Source organism: Tauraco erythrolophus, chromosome 4 (genome assembly GCF_009769465.1).
Source record: "Tauraco erythrolophus isolate bTauEry1 chromosome 4, bTauEry1.pri, whole genome shotgun sequence".
Lineage (NCBI taxonomy): Eukaryota > Metazoa > Chordata > Aves > Musophagiformes > Musophagidae > Tauraco > Tauraco erythrolophus.
The window spans coordinates 86674845-86697497 of NC_141468.1; the positions used below are offsets into that span (position 1 = coordinate 86674845).

General features: G+C 52.4%; 1 protein-coding gene across 1 annotated transcript in view; it reads left to right on the forward strand.

The window, feature by feature from the left end:
• B4GALNT3 (beta-1,4-N-acetyl-galactosaminyltransferase 3) overlaps positions 1-16059 on the forward strand; it is a 65225-nt gene extending 49166 nt beyond the window's left edge. Inside the window, exons 4-20 of the mRNA XM_086610652.1 lie at positions 358-453; positions 997-1087; positions 1966-2066; positions 2418-2485; positions 3032-3110; positions 3542-3608; positions 5335-5478; positions 5864-5973; positions 6897-6997; positions 8624-8700; positions 9288-10272; positions 11838-12136; positions 12530-12683; positions 13427-13499; positions 14044-14197; positions 14998-15124; positions 15951-16059. Of these exons, the coding sequence (XP_086466778.1) occupies positions 358-453; positions 997-1087; positions 1966-2066; positions 2418-2485; positions 3032-3110; positions 3542-3608; positions 5335-5478; positions 5864-5973; positions 6897-6997; positions 8624-8700; positions 9288-10272; positions 11838-12136; positions 12530-12683; positions 13427-13499; positions 14044-14197; positions 14998-15124; positions 15951-16059 (2835 nt within the window). The remainder of the gene's footprint in view (positions 1-357; positions 454-996; positions 1088-1965; positions 2067-2417; positions 2486-3031; positions 3111-3541; positions 3609-5334; positions 5479-5863; positions 5974-6896; positions 6998-8623; positions 8701-9287; positions 10273-11837; positions 12137-12529; positions 12684-13426; positions 13500-14043; positions 14198-14997; positions 15125-15950) is intronic.
• The last annotated feature ends 6594 nt before the right edge of the window (positions 16060-22653 follow it).

The following is a 22653-nucleotide window of genomic DNA, read 5'->3' on the forward strand; positions in this document are numbered from 1 at the left end:
GGGCCGCTGCCATGCCACAGCATGTCCCACACCATGGCCTCATAGCACAGCCTCCTGATTAAACATCTTGATGGAGCAAACTGGAGTGAACCCCAGCCACCAAACTGAGCTGTCCCGGGCATTGTCGTGGTTCCCTGATGCTGGTCAGGCTATCAGCTGACCCAACCCAAACCATCAGCTGATGAGACACAAGGGTCTGGACCCACGTCTCCTGCAGACCAGCCCCTGGTGGCAGCGGCGGCGCCCTTCCCTCTCACGAGCTCTGCGGTGCTGGGAGCTGTGGCTGAGGTTGGCAGGACAGGGACGGATGCAGGGGAGGGACGTGGCAACTCATGGTGTCTCATTTCTGCCCCCAAGTTCCGAGGCCAGGCCAATCTGCACGTGTTCGAGGACTGGTGTGGCAGCTCCACTGAGCAGCTCAGGAAGAACCTCCACTTCCCTCTCTTCGCCCATGTGAGTAAGACCCCAGCACCCTCTGTCACATACTCCCCAACTCTGCTTCCCAGCTGCATCACCCCGGCTCCCTTTACATCCTGTCTCTCTCCATCACCTCCTCTGTCCCGCTCCCGAGCATCCATCACCTCCCTCTCCATCACCTCCCTTGTCCTCCTGCTGAGGGAGCAGAAAGCTTTCACAAGGTTTCAATGATTCTCTTGCATGGGGGAGGCTCATTTTACCCATGCTGGCCTGCCAGGCCTTGGACATGGCGTGAAGGAGCCCTTTATTTGGTGCTTTCCCTCCAGGTGGCTAGTGTATGCCCCGTGCCATCCTCACCATCTCACCGGCATCCCCCGTGCAGCTCTCCCCTCTCCACAGCAGCACTGGCCCTGGTTTGTCTCTCCTCTGGCCCACTCTTTCCCACTGCCCGTATCACACACCGTGCCCCATCCTCCTCCCAGAGCAAACCTCATACTCCCCTCTGCCCACCTGTCCCCTTGTTCCTAACACACCTCATTATTTTTTTTAACTCTTTTTTTTTTTCTTCTTTCACTTCAGACGCGCACTACGCTGAAGAAGCTGGCCGTGTCCCCAAAATGGACCAACTACGGACTCCGGATATTTGGCTACCTGCACCCTTTCACTGATGGTGAGGGCTCTGAGGCTGCCGTGCCGCTGCTCATGGCTCCTCTTGCGTGTCCCTCCCTCCCCTCCTGATGCTGGAGGCTGGTGCCTCCACCCCGGGAGGCCCAGCGCGATGTCCCTCGTGGGCTCAGCTGGCTGTACGTGACTGCCCGTGGCCTTGGCACGGGTGGAACGCATCCGCCTCCCCAGCAGGGTGGAAAGGAAAAGCGCAGAAGAAAGCAGATGGCAAGCGGTAGACAAAAACAATGCTGTCCTAAACACAGCCCTGTGATGTGGACGTGGACATGAGCAGCCCCTGAGATTTTCCTCCCTCCCTCGCGTGCACGGGGCCGTACATGACATCATTGATGTTCCTTCTGCTCCCCGGGTGCGTGAATGTCAGCTGACAGCAGCTGACATCTGTATGGCCCAGCTGCACGCTTCTGCCCAGAGCAGCCCGCTAGCACTCACCCACGTCTCCTGGTTCCCTGGCCACCCTCCTCCCCATCCCTGTAACCCCGGCCAGAACAATGAGACTCAAGCACCTCTGTCTCCCTTTGTAGCTCCACGTGCACGTTCCTCCATCCAAACGTGGCTTCTCACTCAAAAATTTGCTCTGGAAACAAAAGGGGAGGCAGGGAGGCTTTGCATGGACTTCTTGGCTTTCCAGGGTAGATGTCAAGTGAGGCTGATGGAGGAGGGATAGTGAACCAGTTGCACCTGTAAAGTTTTGGTTTCAGTCACAGTATAGTTAGAGGATTCAGAGAGGTTCAAAGGAGAAGGGTGATATCGAAAGGGAAAGTATGATCTCCAGGAAAAAGGGTGAAGACAGCATTTTGGAGGAGCAGAACCCGTTCTGTGCACAAGCCCCCAGCCCTCCTTACTCCCTCCATCTCTCGACAGGGGAGTTTCAGTTTGCCATCGCCGCGGATGACAATGCTGAGTTCTGGCTGAGTCCAGATGAAAAGACCTCTGGTCTCCAGCTGCTGGCCAGTGTGGGCAAGGTACGGTGCATGCTGCGTGGCTCCTTCCATCAAGGCTTTAATGTTTCTGCGGGATGGAGACCTTCCTGTCTCCCATACTTCCTTGGAGTAGCTAAGTTTCTTCTCCTGCCCAACTACAGACACCACCACCACAGATGCCAGCTGGGTATGACGTGACATACCTTGAGGTGTGTGTCAGCCCTGGTGTTGGGACCCCCAGGTTCATTATTAAGGAACTCAAATCTGCCCATAGGTTGTGGATCTCACAGGCAGCTTACTGAGGGGAGTAGCTCAATTTTCCGTCTCTGCTGCTCCAGCACAGTAACCAGGAAGAAACTCATCTTAACTAAAGTGTTTTCTGTCTCTTTGCAGACAGGGAAGGAGTGGACTGCACCAGGGGAGTTCGGGAAATTTCGGAGTCAGCAGTCAAAGATGGTGAGGTGAGTGAGCAGAGCCCCTCGCTCCCGGCCACCTCTGCGCACGGCCGGGAAATCACAAGGACAAGGAAGAAGAACCTAGACTTATTCTGAAGCATTTGGCAGTCTAGAGAAAGGGATTACTCTGGGGTGTTGCCAGAGCTGAAGTGGCACATCCACACCTGTGCCAGTCGCTTTGCAGGAATCCAACACTGAATTTTTCTTCCCTGGAGGAAGCAGCCCCCAGAGAATCCTGACTCCTCTACAGGAACTCTATCCCGAGCTTCCTGCCTTGGAACTGGCCACGTTTTCCAGAGGCCAAAACCCAGTGGGCGAGACTGAAGGGGAATTATTCAGAATTAGCTGAGAAGGGTCTGGAACCTCCAAGCCCACAAGGGAAGCTGCCTATCTCGCCGTCGGCAGCTGGATTTCCTTGGCAGCCTTAACCCTGCTCACCCTGAGAATGGGGTGGTTCCGTGGGTGCGGTTGCTTTCCGCTCATTGTCTGCTGCCAAGCTAAGAAGTGTTCCTTAATGCTCTTGGTGACACCTCATTCCTCCCTTCTTTGCAGGTTGTCAGCTGCAGGCAGGTACTATTTTGAGGTGCTGCACAAGCAGGACGACAGAGGAACAGACCACGTGGAAGTAGCAGTGAGTCTCTGCAAACAGCCGCGCTGTATGTGCGTCCCCGTGGAGCTCGGGAGTGACATTTGGAATGATTTCCCTCCTTTCCCAGGCCCCAGCTCCTCTTTGCATGAGATGTATCTAATCCCCTCCAGAGCCCTTACCTCCTTCTGTGTGGGACAGTCCTGGCCATATGTCAGGACCCTTTCCTCTTCTTGCTTGAGATGGTTCTGCTCTCTCTGCTCTCCGTTGCTGCTCTTTGTCCTTTCCTGCTTTGGATGTGTCCTGGGGGATCTCAGTTCATTCCCAGTCTTTTGCTGCTGGGTAAACTCAATGACAGTGAGGAGAAGGAGGAAGCTGCGAGACCAACTGGTGAAAAAACATCTTGTGCCTGTTCTTTTTGTTCAGGCTTGGTAAACTCCATGAGCATTTCATTTTAATGTGTTTCTCTGTTCCAGTGGAGACTGAATGACCCAGAAGCAAAGTTCAAAGTCATTGACTCCCAATACCTCTCCCTTTATGCTAGTAAGTATCTGCACCACAGGTTTCCCCAAGCACCTCCCCATTCCTCCGAAACGTGTCATTGGTGTCTCACCATGCATCATAGTCTAGGCAGGCAAATAACATGTGCACAGATCATGACAAGAGAGAAGTGGAGACAGGTCAGGAGAGACCTCTGGACGAGAGTGTGGCTCGTGATTAAATGTAAGAGAATTGGAAGCAGGATTGCAACATTATTTTAGGGAAACCCAGGGTCAAGGAGGAAGGACGGAGGAGACAGTCCGCAACAGTGAGGGAAGCTGTTCCAGATGTAAGAGTAACATGGGATGGAGGTTGCCCACCTACTGTGCAGAGAGCTAGAGGGAACGTAGGGCCCATAGCATAGGGCAGCTGGAGATGACCAGGGAGAAGGGGCTGCTGGAGCGCTTCCAGGAGATTTCAGTCTGGATGCTGGACATGATGGGACACACTAGTGATATTGGGGGATGCCGCTTTCTTCTGTATCAGCCTCAAGTCTCTTCAAGCTGCTGCTGGATTGCAGCAAGCGCGTCAGCCCAGTCCCTCCTGTTTTGTAAACCCTTCTTAGCACGTCAGGTGATGCCTGTATCGGTTAAGGAGCTCCTTAGTCCTGCTTACCTTTATCTAGCTTTGTCAGCATCGCTTTCCTCTGCCAGCGTTCCCCCTCTCCCTGTCACTGTTGCCTTCCAGCATCTCTGGACTTTTTTCCATGCCAACACTTTTGCCCATTGAGACATGTTTGCTGTGTTCTGGATTGCAACTTGCTGCTGTATTTTCTGAAACCTGCCATTTGGCCCGGAGTAGACTTTCAGTTAGGCTTTCTGTCCCCTTCCTTTTCTCTTTTTCTTATTAGTTTCCTGTTATAGGGAAGACTCACATCCCAGAAGATCCCTTTGTGGTTGGGCACAGCGCTGCAGTCTCATCCTTATCTGGCACCTTCTGCCCATACAGTGTTTCCCCCTTCCGTGTCAGCCTTTGGCCATATCACACTCCATCCCATTCTTCTGAGTTCCTGTGTTGTTCCATACCCAAAAGTTGCTAACACTAACCCCAGAGCTCTTGGCAGCATGTTTTCTTTCCCTCTCGGATATTGATTCAATTCCCTTCGTCTCAGAGTAAAATCCCTGCAGACACCAAGTCCTCTGGAAACAGGACCCGAGAAAAAACCTAACCAATACCCAGCCTTGAGTTTAAGACTCCCATTGCTCCTGACTTACTGGGGGTCTCCATTCGCCTGCTGGAGCACCATCTTCCTTGGCCACTGGAGGCCTCACCCGAGGATCCTGATCCGAGGATCCTGATCCTTTTCTAGCACAGGAGAAAGCTCCGCTAATTTTTCCTCCCTTTCATCTTTTCTGTCTCCTTTTAAAAGAAATTTAATAGTAATAATTCAGAAGTGTCCAGTAATTCCTGCCAGCATGGGACTTCAGCACATGACTGCTGGTGTGTCCAAGGCAGGAGGTCATTTTCCTCCACTACTCATCGCTGTGCGCGATTGCTTTCAGTGGTGGCCATGTTCCTACCCCACAGCTTCTGTATTTCCAGCTTTCTGAGTCCAAACCTTTCCTTCCCACTCCCTTTCAGCTCCTGATCAGGACCGGATAGGCATTGCTATACCAGAGACAGCATTAGTGCCGTTTGGAAAGGGTTGACACTGGAGAAGGGTGCTTTTTTTGGGACAAGGGACCAATGAGCCCTTCCTCTCCCCTTCCGTTCTCCCTTTGGTTTCTAGACGAAACGCTTTTCAAGATGGATGAGATTGGGCACATCCCGCAGACGCTGGCCGCTCACGGGAGCCGGGCTGCTGACGGCGCCGGCAGCAAGGCGCACCCTGCCGACATGTTGAAGCCTGACCCCCGGGACGCTCTTTACAAAGGTGAGACCTGCAAAGCCGTCAAGGAGGTGGCTGCAGCAGGAGCACGGCCGAGAAGGACTGTCCTCCTACGCCACCGTTAGCAAAGGCCACGCTTTTTTTTTCCCAGAAGAAAGGGGCTGCATGCAATATTGGTCACTGTGGGAGATGAAGCACAAGCTAAACCCAGCTCCTTTTTCTTGGCATCCAGCTCACACGACATCCCTGGCTATAAAATTTTCATGTAAGTGCTGGAGAGCAACGTAAAGAGATGAGCTGTGCAGAATAGTTGGCTTTGTGTATCTGTCGGAATTTCACGCGGATAAACGGAAGGCAGGCGCAGAAGTAGCTGAGCTGGTGCATCAGTCACAGCAGGGCTCCTCCAGCAACGCTCCTCTTCTCTTCCCAGTGCCTCTGCTCAGCAAGTCCCGCCTGCGCCGAGCCTTGCCGGACTGCTCGTACAAGCCCAGCTACCTGGTGAATGGATTTCCTCTGCAGCGCTACCAGGGGCTCCAGTTTGTAAGTTGTTTTTCCTTCTGCGGGTATTTGCCCAGGGGAACGCGAGGAGGAAGGAGGGAGACCCCATTAACCATGGGGCCTCTCCACCAATCTGAAGCTCCTGGGTAGATTTGACCATCTGCTGTTCAGGTCTGAGCATCCCAGTACATGCCGAAGGGCAACACCAAGAGAAGGGAGAGGGGTGCTACGCGCTGCTCACGGATCTTGCTGGGGTACACGTGGGTGTGTCTTCCAGAGCCCCTCGAACCTCAAACCAAAGAGCTGAGCTTGCCTTCACACGGAACCTCACGATGGCCGAGGATTTTATTCTCCATGGGGTGAACTGTAGTCTGTGCAGGCTGCTACAGCCCCTGACAAGCTTAAAACTGGTCTTGAGGGGGAGCTCACGTTTGTGAGGCGTGCAACGTAGCGGGGATTGATCCCCTCCGGAGCGGAGCAGGCTCTGAGGTCTCCTGGGGACAGGTCACCAGCATGGTGTGCCCTCCCTGGATGCCAGTGCAAGCCTAAGCTCCCCAGGGAATTCGCGTCCTGGGCGGCTCTGGCTCCCTCAGCCTTGCCTGGAGGTCTCCCAACACGCTTTCTGGGCTCCTGTGATCCCCTGCATCTCTTCAGGAGGACTTGCCCACCTCTCTCCCAGCTAGTTCTCGCTCTGTTATAGGACTTAAACGCCCAGTTACAGAGCTGGATGGACAGATGCTGAGAGACAGCTTGAAAGGCACATCTGTGCACGCATCCCAGCACGCTTCCTTCTGTTTTCCGTTCTCACAGCCTGCTACCAGGTGCCTCGGAGAGGCAAATAGTTAGTGAGCAACCCCTGCTCCCTCCCAAAATGGCTGGTCACCCTGCAACTGTGTCTGGGACACCCTTTGGCTGGTATCTGGCATTTAGAAGAGTTTGACTTTATTTTCCTCCCTTCTTCCCAGGTTCATTTATCCTTTGTTTACCCGAATGATTACAGCCGCCTGAGCCACATGGAGAAAGACAATAAATGCTTCTATCAAGAAAACCCTTATTATTTGGAAAGGTAGGATGCTGCAAATGGGAGTTTACTAGCAGGGAGGGAGGAGATAGTTTGAAGGCTAGAATTAGAGTGGAATTTGGAGTGGAATTGCAGCCTTCCAGTACTTAAAGGGAGCCTACAAGAAAGCTGGAGAGGGACTTTTTACAAGGGCGTGTAGTGACAGGACACGGGGCAATGGCTTTAAACTGAAAGAGGGCAGATTTAGATTAGATCTAAGGGAAAAGTTCTTCCCTCTGAGGGTGGTGAGGCACTGGCACAGGTCACCCAGAGAAGTTGTGGCTGCCCCATCCCTGAAAGTGTTCAAGGCCAGGTTGGATGAGGCTTTGAGCAACCTGGTGTAGTGGAGGGTGTCCCTGCCCATGGCAGGGGGGTTGGAACTGGCTGATCTTTGAGGTCCCTTCCAACCCAAACCATTCTGTGATTCTATGATTCTATGAATTTCATATTTGTTTCTGTAGGACTTCAAGATCCCCTAAACCTCACAAAACATTAAGGCATTTATAGTTTCTTTCGATAACCTATGTTGCCTTTAAGTGCAAATATGTTCAGGTCTCGAGGGGAAACTGCCACTGCTTTTCTTCCTCTACTAACCTGGAAGCTGAGCCAGAGCATGTTTGTTCCACTACATCAGGGAATGGATTTCCAGCAAAGCCAGCAGCTGGAGCCAAACCTGGTGGAGCCAAACCATGCTCACTACCAGGCATCTCTCTGGGGGAATAAATGCATGTCCTGCATCTTCCCTGGGGTCCAGCTCGCAGCCGTGGCCCTGCGAGGAAACTGCTCCTCGCATGCTCCCCCCTGCCACAGGCAGACACCTTGCATGAGGACTCCCCTTGTTCAGGAGGACTTTTTTCCAGGATAAGTAGAGTCACTTTTCCAGTGAGATAACTGATGTTGGCCTCCCTGTGCTCAGGACCTTCTTCCTCTCTACGGGACTATTTTGAGGACTGGAACAACAGATTGTATTGTGGGTTTGGGAGGGAACTCCTGGGACTGGGGTTCATAGTGAAGGATGGAGAAGGTGGCTGGAAAGGACCACCGAGGTTTATTGCTTTGACAATTCATTTGTCTTGTGACGTGATTTGGGAACTGGGGGCCCATTTTGCTTGGCATCAAGCACGCGTGGAGGGAAGCAGTCCTGGAAATCCCTCCCAAAAGTGTGAAGCACAGGCGTATGATGGGACAGCACATAGACAGTGGTGGTATGAGAGAAGAGAGAGGAAGATTGTTGCAATTATCTGCCTGAGGCGCTTTGCAGGGTGATGACTTGCGTCGGCGAGTACTACATCGTAACTGAGCTTTAAGGAGCAGTTTAAGGGAGGGTAAAGGGGTGCTTCAGTGCACTTATATTGGGATTTCTTCCTGCCCATATAAGAAAATGTCTGAGAGACTGGGATGATAAGCAAGAAAAGGAGACATCTTTGACAGTGCAGAATAAAATCTGATTGCCCCAAGATCTGAAAGATTGTGATGATGATAGCTTATGACTTGCTGGGAAAGGAGGATCTAGAGATGCTGGGGAGATGTAATCAGAGTGATGGACCATCACCTCTAAAGCAGTGGCTATCATTTGTTTGGAGAGGGCAAAGTAACATTCATCAAACTTGTGTTTTGCCTTTTCCTCTGCAGATTTGGATTCTACAAGTACATGAAAATGGATCGGCCAGAGAAGAGCCTGGACTCTGGAGAAAAGGCAGAGCAGCTGGGTAGGGACCCTAACGTCAGAGCCCAGAAGATCCTTTTATCTGTCGCTTTTGTGTGTGATCTTCCAGTACCAGCTGAAAGAAGCTGTTGACTTTCTGTACCGAGGAAGTCACTGCCCTTTCCTACGGGAGAGCTGGGGCTAGAAGGAATTTTGGCTGCCACTTTCACTTTTCTTAAGGGTAGGCTGGGAGGTCACCAAACCGTGGGCTGTAGGGGACGATGTGACAGCCACCTCTCAGGCCTGCAACTTAGCTGAGGTGCAATTCCAGCAGGAAGGTGGGCAGCAGTGACATTTCCAAAGGCGTGCAGCATGGCAACCTGTGCTTGCACCTGCCCTGCAAAGCTGTGGTCCAGCCCACAGCTCTGGGCAAAGCTCCACAGCCTCGGGCAACGCTGGCTAATGGGTGCTGGGGACGTTGGTACCAGCAAGGGCACGGCTCCCCTGTGTGAGAGCATCCCTGCCCCTTGGAGCGGAGAGACAGTGCTGAGATGAGCCGAGAAGTAGCTGCCCCAGAGGGGTGGGCACCTGGGTGGGGACGGGGAGGGCAGCAGGAGGATGGCAGAGGTGTGACTGCGATTACTCCTGCAGGCTCCCAGGAGGGCAACCTGGATGACTTGCAGTACGTGGAGCCGGACGCGGAGAGTACCAGCCGCCCCGAGCGTGCCGGCACGGGGAGGGCAGAGCCAGCGGGCAACGCTCCCAGCAGCGTGGTGGGCAGCGATAACGTTCCTGAGGACTATTCCCTTCGGGAGCGGCGGCGGCTCCTGTCGGTGATGGGTTACGATGTAGGACAGGGGGTACGGAGGAGAAGGACGAAGAGGTCTGGTGTCAAGTCAGCCACGCTGGCCTCTGCCAACCGAAGCCTCAGCCAGGCTGGTCTAGAGGGGAACCCAGTAATGAGGAGACCTCGTTTAAAAGCTGGCATCAAAGGCTCCCCCAGCAGCCCTCCGCGGCACACCAGGGCCGTCCAGAAAGCCAACCCTCCTTCTAGGGCTGTGTCTCAAAGGCAGCAGCCTCTGGGTGGCCCCAGAGACTCGGGGGGCATGATTCCCAAAGGGGTGAGACCTCGAGGAGACCTCAGTGCCACTAAGGACAGGCCACAGCCAGCAGGCACTGTGCCAGCCGGGAAAGGAGACTCGGTGTCTGGGAAAGCCAGGAGACGTGGTGTGAGCGCTGCCAGCCCCGGCCGGCCGCCCGGGCTGCCGCAGTGGCTCAACCAAGTGGAGTCCTACATTGCTGAGCAGAAGGCGGCCAACGGTGGGGATGTGGGTGAGGGAGAGGCGCAGCTGGCATCTCCTGCGAAGGGCAAGTCTGGACCTGTGGCAGCGGAAGAGGAAGAGGCAGATGGGGAGCCAGAAGAGGAAGACGAGGAGGATTTCGATTACGTACCAGTGTTTGACCAGGCAGTGAACTGGGAGCAGACCTTCAGCACGAGCAACCTGGACTTCCATATGCTGCGCACGGACTGGATCGACCTGAAGTGCAACACATCAGGAAACCTGCTGCTAAGAGAAAGGGAGGCCCTGGAAGTCACACGTGTCTTCCTGAAAAAGCTCAACCAGAGGAGTAAAGGGTAAGGCACGATGTAAAAACCCCAAGGGCATCATCCCAGAGCTGATGTAGCATGCTGCACAGGGAATACCAGTCGTGTAAAGAGCTAGTGGGAATCAGAGGATAAACTAAATATGGGAAATAAGACTTCAGGCAAGGAATCTGTGTAAAAACCTGGCTTTTAAATACCTCTTTTGGCTGAGAAATGGGAATTGTTGGACACCAGACCATGTCTGGGGGCTGAATATCGTCCTCCAACAGCTGGTGGTAGTGAATGGGAAAGATTAGAGGTTTCTGTCCAGCTGGCATCACTGACCTTTCGCTGGCCTCCTCCTGGCACAGTGTGGGTACTGAGAGCACATGGGAGTGTTTTACCAGCTGAAGATTAAGCAACCCTGCTGGTACAAAGTAGGACCACAAAGCTCGTGGTTGGATGTCTGCCGCGTCTCGGCTTGTGAATCCCTTGGGACATATGACCGGAGGGACCCATCCGATAATGTGCACTGGTCTCAGAGACAACCAAATACCCCACGCTGTTATCCGAATGTGTCCACCTACGTAGTAAAACGAGCTGGATTTCTAGATCCCAGTGCTGATTTGGGAAGATGTTTCCGCCCCTTGCTTCTTTGATGACCCACCGGAGATCAGCTTTTGCTGGTGCTCTGTTTTTATAGGGTCTTGATACGGTTCTGTTTCTTCTCAAGACTTACCATCTTGAGTGCCTTTGTGGCGAACAGACGTGTCTCCTCTGAGCCTCTGTAAGCCAAACAATCCAACTCCTGACCCTTCTGTTGACTTGGCCTCTATTTCCATGGTTTTCCTATCTGTCCTTCTCCGTGCTGGTTTCAGTTTGAGTTCATTTTCCTGTACATAAATGTCCAGTATCCTGGATGTTTTGTGGAATGGGTGTTACTACTTCCAGATCCCTGCTGGAGGTCGCTCTCATGCTGCCTCTTAAGATCTCTTCTGTTTTTTCAGGCCACAGCGGTCACAATCGTGGTGTAACGGTGCGAGCTTTTCTCAGCATTTTTAACTGATGAGTGTCTGTTTTACAGCAGAAACTCTTGTTATGATCTGAAAGGACATGACCTGGCGTTTCATCCTGTTTTGACCATTCTGAACCTACTGCTCACTCTGATTTTTACTGTGTTATTGCTCAGTCCTACGCCATGTTATGGGCTGATAAACTGTCATCAGCCAATTTGACTAGCCCAAACATGCTCCTTGTGCCAAGATCCTTGTGGGAGGTGTTGGACACACTCACTATTACCAGCCCTACAATCATTCAGACATGTTTGTTATTCTCCGTGTCACCTTTATTTCATTTCCCTTGCCAACTATTTTGTCTTGGCTGGAATCCCAGATCTAATCCCACATGCTTGTGGATTTAGGAAACAGGTGCTAAACCTTCCCATGGGACTTTGGAAGCAGTGTGGCAAAGCAGGGGGAAGCTTGGGACAAAAAGGTTTGTGCTAGCCAGGAGGAAAGAGCCCGGTAGGGCTGAACGGGCTGGAAGTGGGAGAGGGACTGGTGCACAGTGGCCGTGCCCACCCGGGGCCGTGCCCACCCCAGCTGTGTCTCCTGCAGGCGGTTCCATCTGCAGCGTATCGTGAACGTGGAGAAACGCCAGGACCGCATGCGGGGCAGCCGCTACCTACTGGAGCTGGAGCTGCTGGAGCAGGGAGAGCGGCTCGTCCGTTTCTCCGAGTACGTCTTTGCGCGGGGCTGGCAGGGTGTTGGCGGCGATGACGAGGAGGAGAGGAAGATGAGGAACCTGGCGTGGGGTCGCCGGCGGCACCTGATGGCTGCGGCGAACGAGCCAGAGCTGTGCTGGCCCCAGGGCTTTTCCTGGAACCACCGTGCTGTGGTTCACTTCGTGGTGCCAGGTAAGGGGGACCTGCCTCCCCGGGACATGGAGGGGTGGCACGGCGGGCGCTTCCCATGAGGACAGTCCCAAACAGTGGGTCTCAGCCAGCCTCAACCGTCTTATTTGGGTCACTCCCAATTTCTCTTCTCCCCAAGTTAAACCCCCATCAGAAATATGACAGGGCTCAAACTCCCATGGCTTGTGAGCTCAAAGGAAGCTCCTGTCACACATTGGGAAAGAACCCACGTCGATTCCTGGGCTCTTTGATCCAAGTTTTCAGCCTGGGCCTATTTCAGCATCCCTGCAAGGTTAGCAGGGTTTGAGGGCAGGCAAGAAGCCTTGTCGGTTGAGAAGCCACACCGTCTTTGAAGTCAGTTTTGCTTTGATTCTCTCCCTCTTGCAATACAACCAGTGAAGAACCAGGCACGTTGGGTGCTACAGTTCATCTCCGACATGGAAGAGCTGTTCCGAGTCACTAAGGATCCGTACTTCAACGTCATCATCACGGACTACAGCAGCGATGACATGGATGTAGAGAAGGCTCTGAAAAGATCGACGTTGCACAGGTGACAGTACTGCTTGGTCACAAAAAACTGCTGACATGCACATGCCTGCAGACACAGCACGTCTGCCAATCTCGGGGTATTGACCAGCCACAGCCTCCTGCAGCTGGGAACCCAAAAATAACATCTGTCCAGAGCTTACACGTAGACGTGATTATGTTGTTATAACGTGCCTATATGTACACTGCGTATAATAGTGGTGTAAAACTGTAAGGCAATACCTTACATCCAGGTGCATCTCTTTTCTCCTGGCTTTTGTTCAAAGTTTACAAGGGAGAGGAGAAAGCAAGTCTGGCAGTGACAGGGCAGGAGGAGGACAGAGAACACAAGCAAGCTGTAAGAAATGAGGCAGGGAACGTGGAGACCTCTGGGAACTCCCCTTGCTGGAACAACTGGCTGGCTCACTCTACTCTGATCTAAACCAGCCTTGGCTGGTCATGTCCTTTACATTCCAGGGGTTCCTGGTAACAGGTCTAGTCCTAGGATAGAGCAGGGCTAGAGCTGAAAAGACTTTTGGTAGGGACTGCTCTATCCTTGCTGCGCAAGGAGGAAGACCCTCAGGGCGCGCTGGGACCTGGAGCAACGCTGAGCTTGTGCACTGGTGCAACAAAGGCTTTCCTCCTCCTTGGGAGGGTGGACGGGGGGTGAGGGCAGCTCCACGGCACTCCTGCGCCGTACGGCTGTGGGCGGCGCTTTCGGTGGTCGCCAGCGCGCGCTGAACTTCTCTTTCCCGTCTGACCCCCCAGCCATCGGTACTTGAAGTTGACGGGGAATTTCGAGCGTTCTGCTGGGCTGCAGGCGGGGATAGACCTCGTGACGGTAAGCCTTTGGGGTGGACAGGGAAGTTGCTAGTACATGTCTGGCACTACTTTTTTTTGGGGAAGGGAATAGCCTAGCAGACCACGTCAAATGTAGATGTGTTTCCTGTCCCTCCAGAGCAAGGGTCTCGCCCTTTATTCTGAGGAACCTGTGGTCTGTTTGGTTCTTGGTCCACCTGCTGGGATGAGCAGACAGGAGGGACGTGAGCAGTAGCAGCTTTGTGATACTGGCTCTGCCAGGTCATAGTCATGGTGTTTCACAGCCATCGTTGAACAGCCACTCAATGGCCATTTTGCCAGCCCCTGGGATCGCTGTTTCTGGTGTAGCAACGGATGGCTCTTTAATTCACAGAATCACAGAATGTCAGGGATTGGAAGGGACCTCAAAGGATCATCTAGTCCAATCCCCCTGCCTGAGCAGCACCACCTAGATCAGATCACAAAACCATAAATTCACTCATATATCTATGTTTTTCCCTCCTCCCTCAAGAAAGTCTTACTTAAAATCAACCTATTTTTTTCCCAACCGGTGTGGTCGGTTCCAGGACCCACACAGCATCATTTTCCTGTGCGACCTCCACATCCATTTCCCAGCTGGAATCATCGATTCCATCCGGAAGCACTGCGTGGAAGGCAAGATGGCTTTCGCACCCATGGTCATGAGGCTGCACTGCGGCATGTCCCCACAGTGGCCTGACGGTAAGAGGGAGTGGAGCCTCTTTGGCTCAGACCTCGGGGAATGGGGAAAGGAGGAGGGTGCCTCCTAGGTGGCACCAATCTAGGTGCCACCCCTAGATTTGTTTCTCCATTGCAATTAAGGTCTGGAGCATACCAGGGCCACTAGATAAGAGTGCATTAGATGTAGGATGGGGTTTGACAGCGTCAGGTTCTTGGAATTTGAGATCAAACTGCCAGCAGAGCCCTTTATATGACGTTTCTTCTGGTCATTTCCTAGGGCTCTCTGGGGATTTGAGGACCTCAGAAAACCCTTTCTTTACTCCTTTCTGTCCATTTCTCCCATTTCTTAGGGGACACAGTCTGTCCTGAGGTGAGCGCAGTGGTGAGAGATACCAACCCAAGTCAGGGGGAGGAAAGTGGCACAGATCATCTGAGAGCAGGATTTCCTTTAAACAGAGGTGGCCATCCTGAGCCCCTAGAGGAGCAAATTCCCTAGGAGGAGGCATTTTTTCATTTTTTCATCGAGGCACGGGAACAACCCCTTGAAGCGAGGACAGTCCAAGTACCTTAGGTACTACGCTACCAGACAGAAGATGTGAGAGGCTCTGCTGACAAGTTCATAGGGCAGCCCACGCCATCTGTCTGCAAGCCCTGCTCACTTCCCAAAGCTTTAATGTGGTTGGCTCTACCTTGGTGCTGAGTTGGCTCTCTGGTGTCAACATTGTGCTAAAAGCAGCTTGAGTGTCACTCCAGCAGCCCTGCTGGAGTCATCAGTGGTTCAAAGCACTAACATGCCTGTGCCTCTTTTGTGCTGTCCTCAGGCTACTGGGAGGTGAATGGGTTTGGTCTCCTGGGCATATACAAGTCTGACCTGGACAAGATCGGAGGCATGAACACAAAAGAGTTTCGGGACCGCTGGGGAGGAGAGGACTGGGAACTCCTGGACAGGTAGGCATTCATTGTCATCGTTCATGTGCTCAGGAGGGGAGACCTGTTAGATCCTGGAGGACCAATGACCAGGGGAGTGGGGATCTGAGGAGACTGAGGTGGCTAATGCCACCGTAAGCTTGGCCAGTGAGAGAGAGCTTTTGAGCACGTCCTGACCTCAAACCTAGTAGGCACGTGGACCCAAACTACACTACTACAGCCACTGATAAAAGAAGAGAGGAGCTGTTTCCTGGTGCCTTTCAGCCATGCTACTGGTTGGCCATGGGCAGATCAGGCACTGGTGATGGTGAAGACTTTATCCTCTTCAAGCAGTGCTGCAGTGCACAGTAGGTCCAGTTCAGGTCCCTCAGACCTCCCGTACTACGTATAGCAATTGCCCAAAGAGCAACTGTCAGAGAGGCATTTAAAGATCACGAGGTACAGTTACAGCTTCTGAGAAGTTCTTGATGAGGGGTATCTGCTGTACCAATCCCAGGCTTCTGGGTTTGTAGGTCTAGGTTTTGGGACCTCTCCTGTGTTTTCTGTCAGATGACTGCAGAAAAGAGTAGCACCCTGGGCAATCCCATGTTGCCAGCTGTCTTTCCTCCCTGCCTGGCTTGTGCAGCCCGCTCCTGGCCAGTCCTGCTCCCAGGGGTGCAGAAACACTCAGCAAGTGTCATTGGATGCTTGCTTATGGATACGAGATACCTTTGAGCTATTCTGGACTCTTCAGTTTGGTTGCAGGCTCTTGACAATAGGACAACTTAAAAGAGATCTCCTGGGGCTGAGCCCCCCAGCATCTTCGTGATCAAGTTTTCCCTAAATTTAACCTTCTCCTTTCTGTCAGGATCTTGCAGGCTGGGCTGGAAGTGGAGCGTCTCTCCCTGAGGAACTTTTTCCACTGGTTTCACTCGAAGCGGGGCATGTGGAACCGGCGCCAGCTGAAGACATTGTAGCCTTCAACCCTAAAGCTGCTCGGCAGCACCGTCCACCGTCTTGTCTCCATGTGCACTTTATTGAGGCACACAGCCGAGCACACAAACTCTTCCTCTGCCTCCAGAGCCCTCCGATGGGACGGCACAGCCAAGGAAGGGACAGACAGGCGAGGGGAGCAGGAGCTTCTTCTCTTGTGAGCCGTTGTATCCAAGACGTGAGATCCATGTCTTGCTGGGAAGGCGTGTGGGGAGATGTCAACAAGTGAAGGACTCGTATTTCCTGCCGTGCAGTCTGACGGATGGTACAGTGGGAGAGGTGCCATATTTCCCGTTGAGTCTTGCGTGGTGCAAACCAAACAAACACAAATCCCAGCTACGGCCTGAATGGTTTATTTAGAGTAACGCAGCTCCTCTTTCAATACTTGAATGAAAACAGAGAAAAAAAACAACCCTCCCCATTTCCCCTCCTTCCCCTTCTCTCCAATATCCATGCTTTTGGACAGGGGACCAAAGTAAGTTCTCTGAACTGTATTGTGTCCACGTGCCCATGTGCTGACGTAAGGAGATCTGGATGTGGAGGAGCTGATAGGCACTTTAGGCTGCTGGTGCTTAGATGTTTCTCTGTGCTTTTCACTTTAGTCATTATGAAAAGCTGTGCTCGTATTCAGCAAATTATGGGCCATGGATGGAGATGGAAGTACACTTCCCTTGTGAAGGCCATGTTTGCCTGCAGCTGGGCGAGGTGGTGGGGTTGATGTTAAAACTCCACCTCAATTATTGATCCACTGCTTGAGGATAGTGGAGGGTTTGTGCAGAGGAGGTAGGAGGGCATCTCAGGAGGAACTTCGCAGCCTTATCTGACAGACGTGTGTTTGTCCTAATGATATCAGGGAAACCCTAGCAGGGAAGAAGTGGCAATATTTTATTAGTTGAAATATTGTAATTTTGTTGGAAAAAGAGGAGACAGAGTATTCTGCTCTCTAAATCCTGTACATTTGTGCAGCATCTAAAGGTTAATTTAATAAGTTATGGCCTCACAGTTATGTCTTGTCATAGTTTGACTTTCATGTGAAGTTCTTTGGTTGAAGAACTGGCACAGCTGTAGGTGTTTCATCTCTGGAACAGCCCTGGGAGCTCTGGCCCGGGATGGAGGCGGTGGCCTCAGGCCTTGGCACGTGCACTGGGTGCAAAGAACAGCGGGGACAGAAGAGGGTTAAGCGGATAAAAGGGATGGGTAGACCCATGCTGACATTGATCCAAGAACTGTGGGAAAAGTCCCCGTCCACAGCCAGCCTGATGCTACAGGGAATTCTTATCCCCTAAAACTCCCGTTAACGGAAGGCAAGATTTTTTACCCCTCTACCCATTTTAACCCAGAAATCCCAGCACACTCAGTGCTCTACACTAGAGCTTCAGTGTCCCCATGCCGTGCTGAAAAGGCTGATACTGGTCTCAAGCTTCATAGAATCACAGAATGGTTTGGGTTGGAAGGGACCTCAAAGCTCACCCAGTTCCAACCCCTCTGCCACGGGCAGGGACACCCTTCCACTACACCAGGTTGCCCAAAGACTCATCCAACCTGGCCTTGAACACTTCAGGGGAGAGTGGGACATAGGATGCTGCGTGGGGAGCTGTTGGGAAGTTCGTAACGGAGGTATGGAGGGTCCCGGCAGTGCTGGCATGGTACTGCAGTTGTTTGCTTTGTACGCTGGTGGAGCGGGTGCCGATTCAGAAGAGGCATTTATTTATTTATTACGGATTCTGTGGTGCTTGGCACGTCCATCACGTTCCACTGTTGCAGCAGCAAAGCGCGAGTTCTGGCGCGCGCGGTTGAAACCTTGTCGAACCGCCTGCTCGCCGCCGTCTGGGGTTGGTGGCTGCCGGAGTCGGCAAAAGTCAGCCGGATTTCGGAAAGTTTCGCTGAGCAGTGAGCAGCCACGGCGAGAAGTGGGCAAGAGGTGGCCGTGCCTCCGAGTCTGCAGAGCCTCTGCCGGAATGCGGACACGGAATATCCTAGAAGAGGCGGCCGTAGCCTTCCGCCCGAGCCGGAGCTGTCTTTTCCTGAGGGAAAGTATTTTTTCTGTGTAGAGATTAAGAAATAAAACACTGCAGTTGGGGCAAGAGGAAAGAGGCTGGCAACAGCCAACGCTATTATTTTTTTTTAATGTATTATAGGAGTTTAGGAGGGCAGAGCCCTGTGATGGTGCAATCCGCTCCGTTTCCGCCTGGAATGTGCAGTGTCAGTCGCGCTCCCGGTGCGTGTCGGAGCCTGTGCTTTGCTCGAACACAGGCACAGCGTGCAGGTGAGCTGCTCTCCAGGCTCCGGGACTTCGCCTCCGCAGCCTGCCCGGGCTGGCTCTGTCACGCAATCCCTGTGGAATGGGGAGAGGCTGGTGGGGAAGGCGAGCACCAGGACGTGGCGAGGACCCGGCTCTTTGGCCCCGTCAAGCGGAAAATGGCGCGATGCCCGTTTTGCAGATGGAGAACTGATGGATTCGGCGCTGGACCTTACATCGTGTGCAGGGAGGAAGGGTTTTTGTGCTGTGGGCTTTCACATCTGCCTTAGATGTGGTCTGCAGCACCCAAAGATAGCAGCTGGGGTTCCTCTGCAGACGCTGGCAGGAATTAGGTGCATCCGGAAGGTAACTCGCTTGGCTTCAATGATACGAGTAACTCCTCTTCCTCACCAGAGAGGACAGTCAGCAAGGAGTGGGCTGGGAAGCAGCGTGCAGCCCTCACTCCAGCAGAATTTGAGGATTTCGCGCCCATGTTTCAGCTGTGACTGTGCTCCTTCCTTCACGCCTTGTAACCCAGGCCAGCGGTGAGCAGAATTCTTTACCTCCTGAGGACTCCTCGGAGGAGATGTAAGGAGTCAGTGGGTTTCAGTCCAGTTTCCTGATGGCCAGTATGCCTGCTGTCAAGGTTGCCATCACAAATGCTCTTCCCTTTCTAGCACAGTGCCCGTTCTTAGTTGGTATTTAAGCATTGCAGTAGTAAATGTGATTAATACTAATTGGCACTAGTTGGCAGCCTCTGTGGAGGAGCTTGGAGAGAGCCCAGGGGGACAAAAGCTGTCTTCCAGCCCACATGCTCAGAAACCGCTGCAGGTTGTAGGGAGAGAAAAGGCTACCAGCTCCCTGGCTAGCTGGCCCGCAGCAAATCTTGCGGGAATGGCACCGGATTTTGCTCTGAGGCTGCTGCCCCTCTTCCAAAACGACCTGCAGTTTTTCTCCCCAAACAGTGACGAAGAGGGGGAGAGCAGGGAGCACGGCAGCAGCAGGTGGTTCCACGGCCGTGCAGTTGAAGCCACACGGCCAGCCAGGGTGGTGGCCACACCACCGCGCTCCCAGATCTGCAGTCGGTTTGCCCCGTGACTAGTGTGGCAAGCCTCCTGGTCTGGGTCTGGCACAGCTCCTGGAGAGCGAGAGGGAACTGGTTACACCACGGCCGAGAAACTGACTCCCCCAAAAGTCCATCTCGTTTCTATTGCAGGGAATTTTTTAGGAAGCTGTGCCAGAGTTTGCGGTGGACTTTGCCCCATGTTTCTGGAAGGAAATCGGTTGCGTGGGATTTGCCATGCATCAGGCAGGAGAGACCTGCCGCGGCTCTGGCTGGGGAGATGGTGGGCCATGCTGCAGAATAGACCTTCCCTGGGTCTCTGTGGCCAGGCTGGGGCCCCGGGGCCCACAAGCTCTGCCCACAAATGCCAACTCTGCCTCCAGGAGGGTGACTTGTGGGGCTGAGGCTTGTTTTGCAGACCAGCGAAGGGAACTAAGGAGGGCTGGCTTTTATTCGGAGAGAAATGTATTGTGTGAAAATTAGAATGTGACTTTTTTTTTGTCATTGTCTTTAATGTTTGCCTGGTATGAACATCTCGCCTCTTCTCGTTGCCTACAAATGTCTGACTTTGATTGTTTTCTGGACACCGATGCCTTGTGTTAAAAATCTGAATTGTACCTTTGACTTTTCTGCCTTAAAGCGGCTCTGTGCCTTCAAGACGACTCCTGGGCCACCCTCTGTTCGAGCTGGGGGATATGCTGATTCTCACCCGCCTTTTATAAATACATCATCTTCCTACGAGAGCTCAGTTCTGTCCGTGTGTTACTCGCACCTGCGTCACCACGCAGCAGGGATTAGAAGCCAGAAGTTGCTCCTGTGGCATCACATATCCAAAGGCATGAGTCAATCCCGGAGAGACGGCTCGCTCTCTGCCCGAGCTGATGAGGGCTCTGCAGCAAGAGATGGGTGGGAGATGCAGCAAGCAAGGTGAGCCAGGAGCAAGATCTGTTAGAGTCCCCTCTAGGGCTGTAGGAAGTGGGATGGCAACAAAACAGTTTTTCTCCTGTCTTCCTGGGTTTATCATATGAAATAAGAGAAGCATTGGACAAATATCTGTCCCGGCAAAGCAGAATCATAGAATCATAGAACGGTTCAGGTTGGAAGGGACCTCAAAGATCATCCAGTTCCAACACCCCTGCCATGAGCAGGGACACCCTCCACTACACCAGGTTGCCCAAAGCCTCATCCAACCTGGCCTTGAACACTTCCAGGGATGGGGCAGCCACAGCTTCTCTGGGCAACCTGTTCCAGTGCCTCACCACCCTCAGAGTGAAGAATTTCTTCCTTATATCTCATCTAAATCTCCCCTCCTTCAGTTTAAATCCATTGCCCCTTGTCCTATCACTACACACCCTTGTAAAAAGCCCCTCTCCAGCTTTCCTGTAGGCCCCCTTTAAGTACTGGAAGGCTGCAATAAGATCACCCCGGAGCCTTCTCTTCTCCAGGCTGAACAGCCCCAACTCTCCCAGCCTGTCTCCATAGCAGAGGTGTTCCAGCCCTCGGATCATCTTCGTGGCCTCCTCTGGATCCGCTCCAGCAGCTCCATGTTCTTCTTGTGTTGGAGACCCCAGAGCTGAAGGCAGTGCTCAGAAGGGCTATGTGATCACGGAGAGAGAATGCGGAGAACGAAGCGGTCTCTCTCACAAGCAGGGGACAATTCCTGGAGAAGACCACAGGCCTGAGCTCAGGACTTGGCACAGCCTGCACAAACAAGAGGTCAGCTCTTTCATGGCAACCGCTTATTTAGGTTCAAATTTGGCCCCTTTATGCTTCAGCTCTGCCTCCTTTGAGCATAAAAAGCTTGGCAGGAATGGGAGTCAGACACAGAGAGGGAATAAAGGCAGCCAAGGTTGCTAATGAGTCTGATTCCATTATAATGAGAAATTATTAATAAAGGTGATGGGGGGAAAAGCGTTCCAGCGCGCTGCCGGTCTTCTGCTCACCGGCGCTGTCTGATGGGAAGCCCTCTCTGAGGGCCAAGTACCTGACCTGGCAGCTCTCGGAGACGGTGACGTTGAAGTTCAGATCTGGTAATGAAATTCCCCTCGCTGCTGCTTTCCCAGCTGAACCTTTTCTTTTTTTTTTTTTTTTCTCCCCTCTCTTTACATTCAGTCATATCAATGTTAATCGCTTTGCCTCCTGCTCTGTGAAGCAATGAGTCATGGGATTTGGGATCCGCACGCAGGATGCGTCATTTTTTGCCTTTTCCTGAACCCAGACGGCCAGTTAGTGGCTGAAAGCCCTTAGCTGGTGGTTTTGCACTGGTTTAGAACTAGTTTTGCTGCCTCTACAGTGAAGCCTTTTTCTCGAGGAGAGCGGGATAACAGAGGCTTCCCAGAAACATTCCCCCCTGGTGGCTGTCGGTCTCAGCCAGGACCGAGGAGGGAGGTAAGCGGCCAACTCGGTTTCACGCTGGAGTCCCTGGACAAAGTGGAGCACGAGTCTTTGCCTGCTCCACCAAACAGATCACAGGCTGTTCTCAGCTTTGCTAATTGAAATTCGGGTAAAGACATAACAGACGTTTCCCACTCTGCTCTTTCTACACAACTTTCGCTGCAAAGAAGCCACCGTCATTCGTGGCTACTAGCTGATGGTGGCCCGTTGCCTCACCCACCAGCCTTTGTGGGCAAGCTCCTTCACACCCTCTCCAGAATAAAACACCACCTGTGGCTTCAACAGAAATTTAGTTCTGTGAATTCAAATATAGACTACGAATTAAATCTGCCCATATCTGGGGTTTTCTAAGTGTCAGACACTCCCAGTAGCTCCTGAAGACTAATACGTGGACATTTTCGGGGCATTCTCGTGGTGGCAAGAGCACGCAAAATGAAAAACCCATATTGAACTCTGATTCTGCTGTACAGTGAAAAAATCATTTAATAATCAGAAAAGCATGTCATTATTAAAATAGGCTTGCAGCAGGCTATTAAAATATCAATTTTTTAGCATGGCTACAGAGTTACAAAATTTAGGATTGAAAATTTTTACTCTTAAAAAAAATAACAACTGAAAAATCATTAATGCAAAGACTTTTTTTAAGGAAACAAATTGTTCTAGTACAAGAGAATTCCCAGCATTGTCAATGTAAAAATGATACATTTAAAAACATTTATGTTAGTGATAAGACCTTAAATTGTAATGGTGATAAAGTGGTTCGCTATGCATCTGCCGTTCCTCATTGTGGCAATAAGCCTAGAGTGTCTCCTTATGTATAATATTTCCTCATTTTCTACTAAATATTGTCAGGCTGCTCTGACACCATTCTTGGTAGGTCCC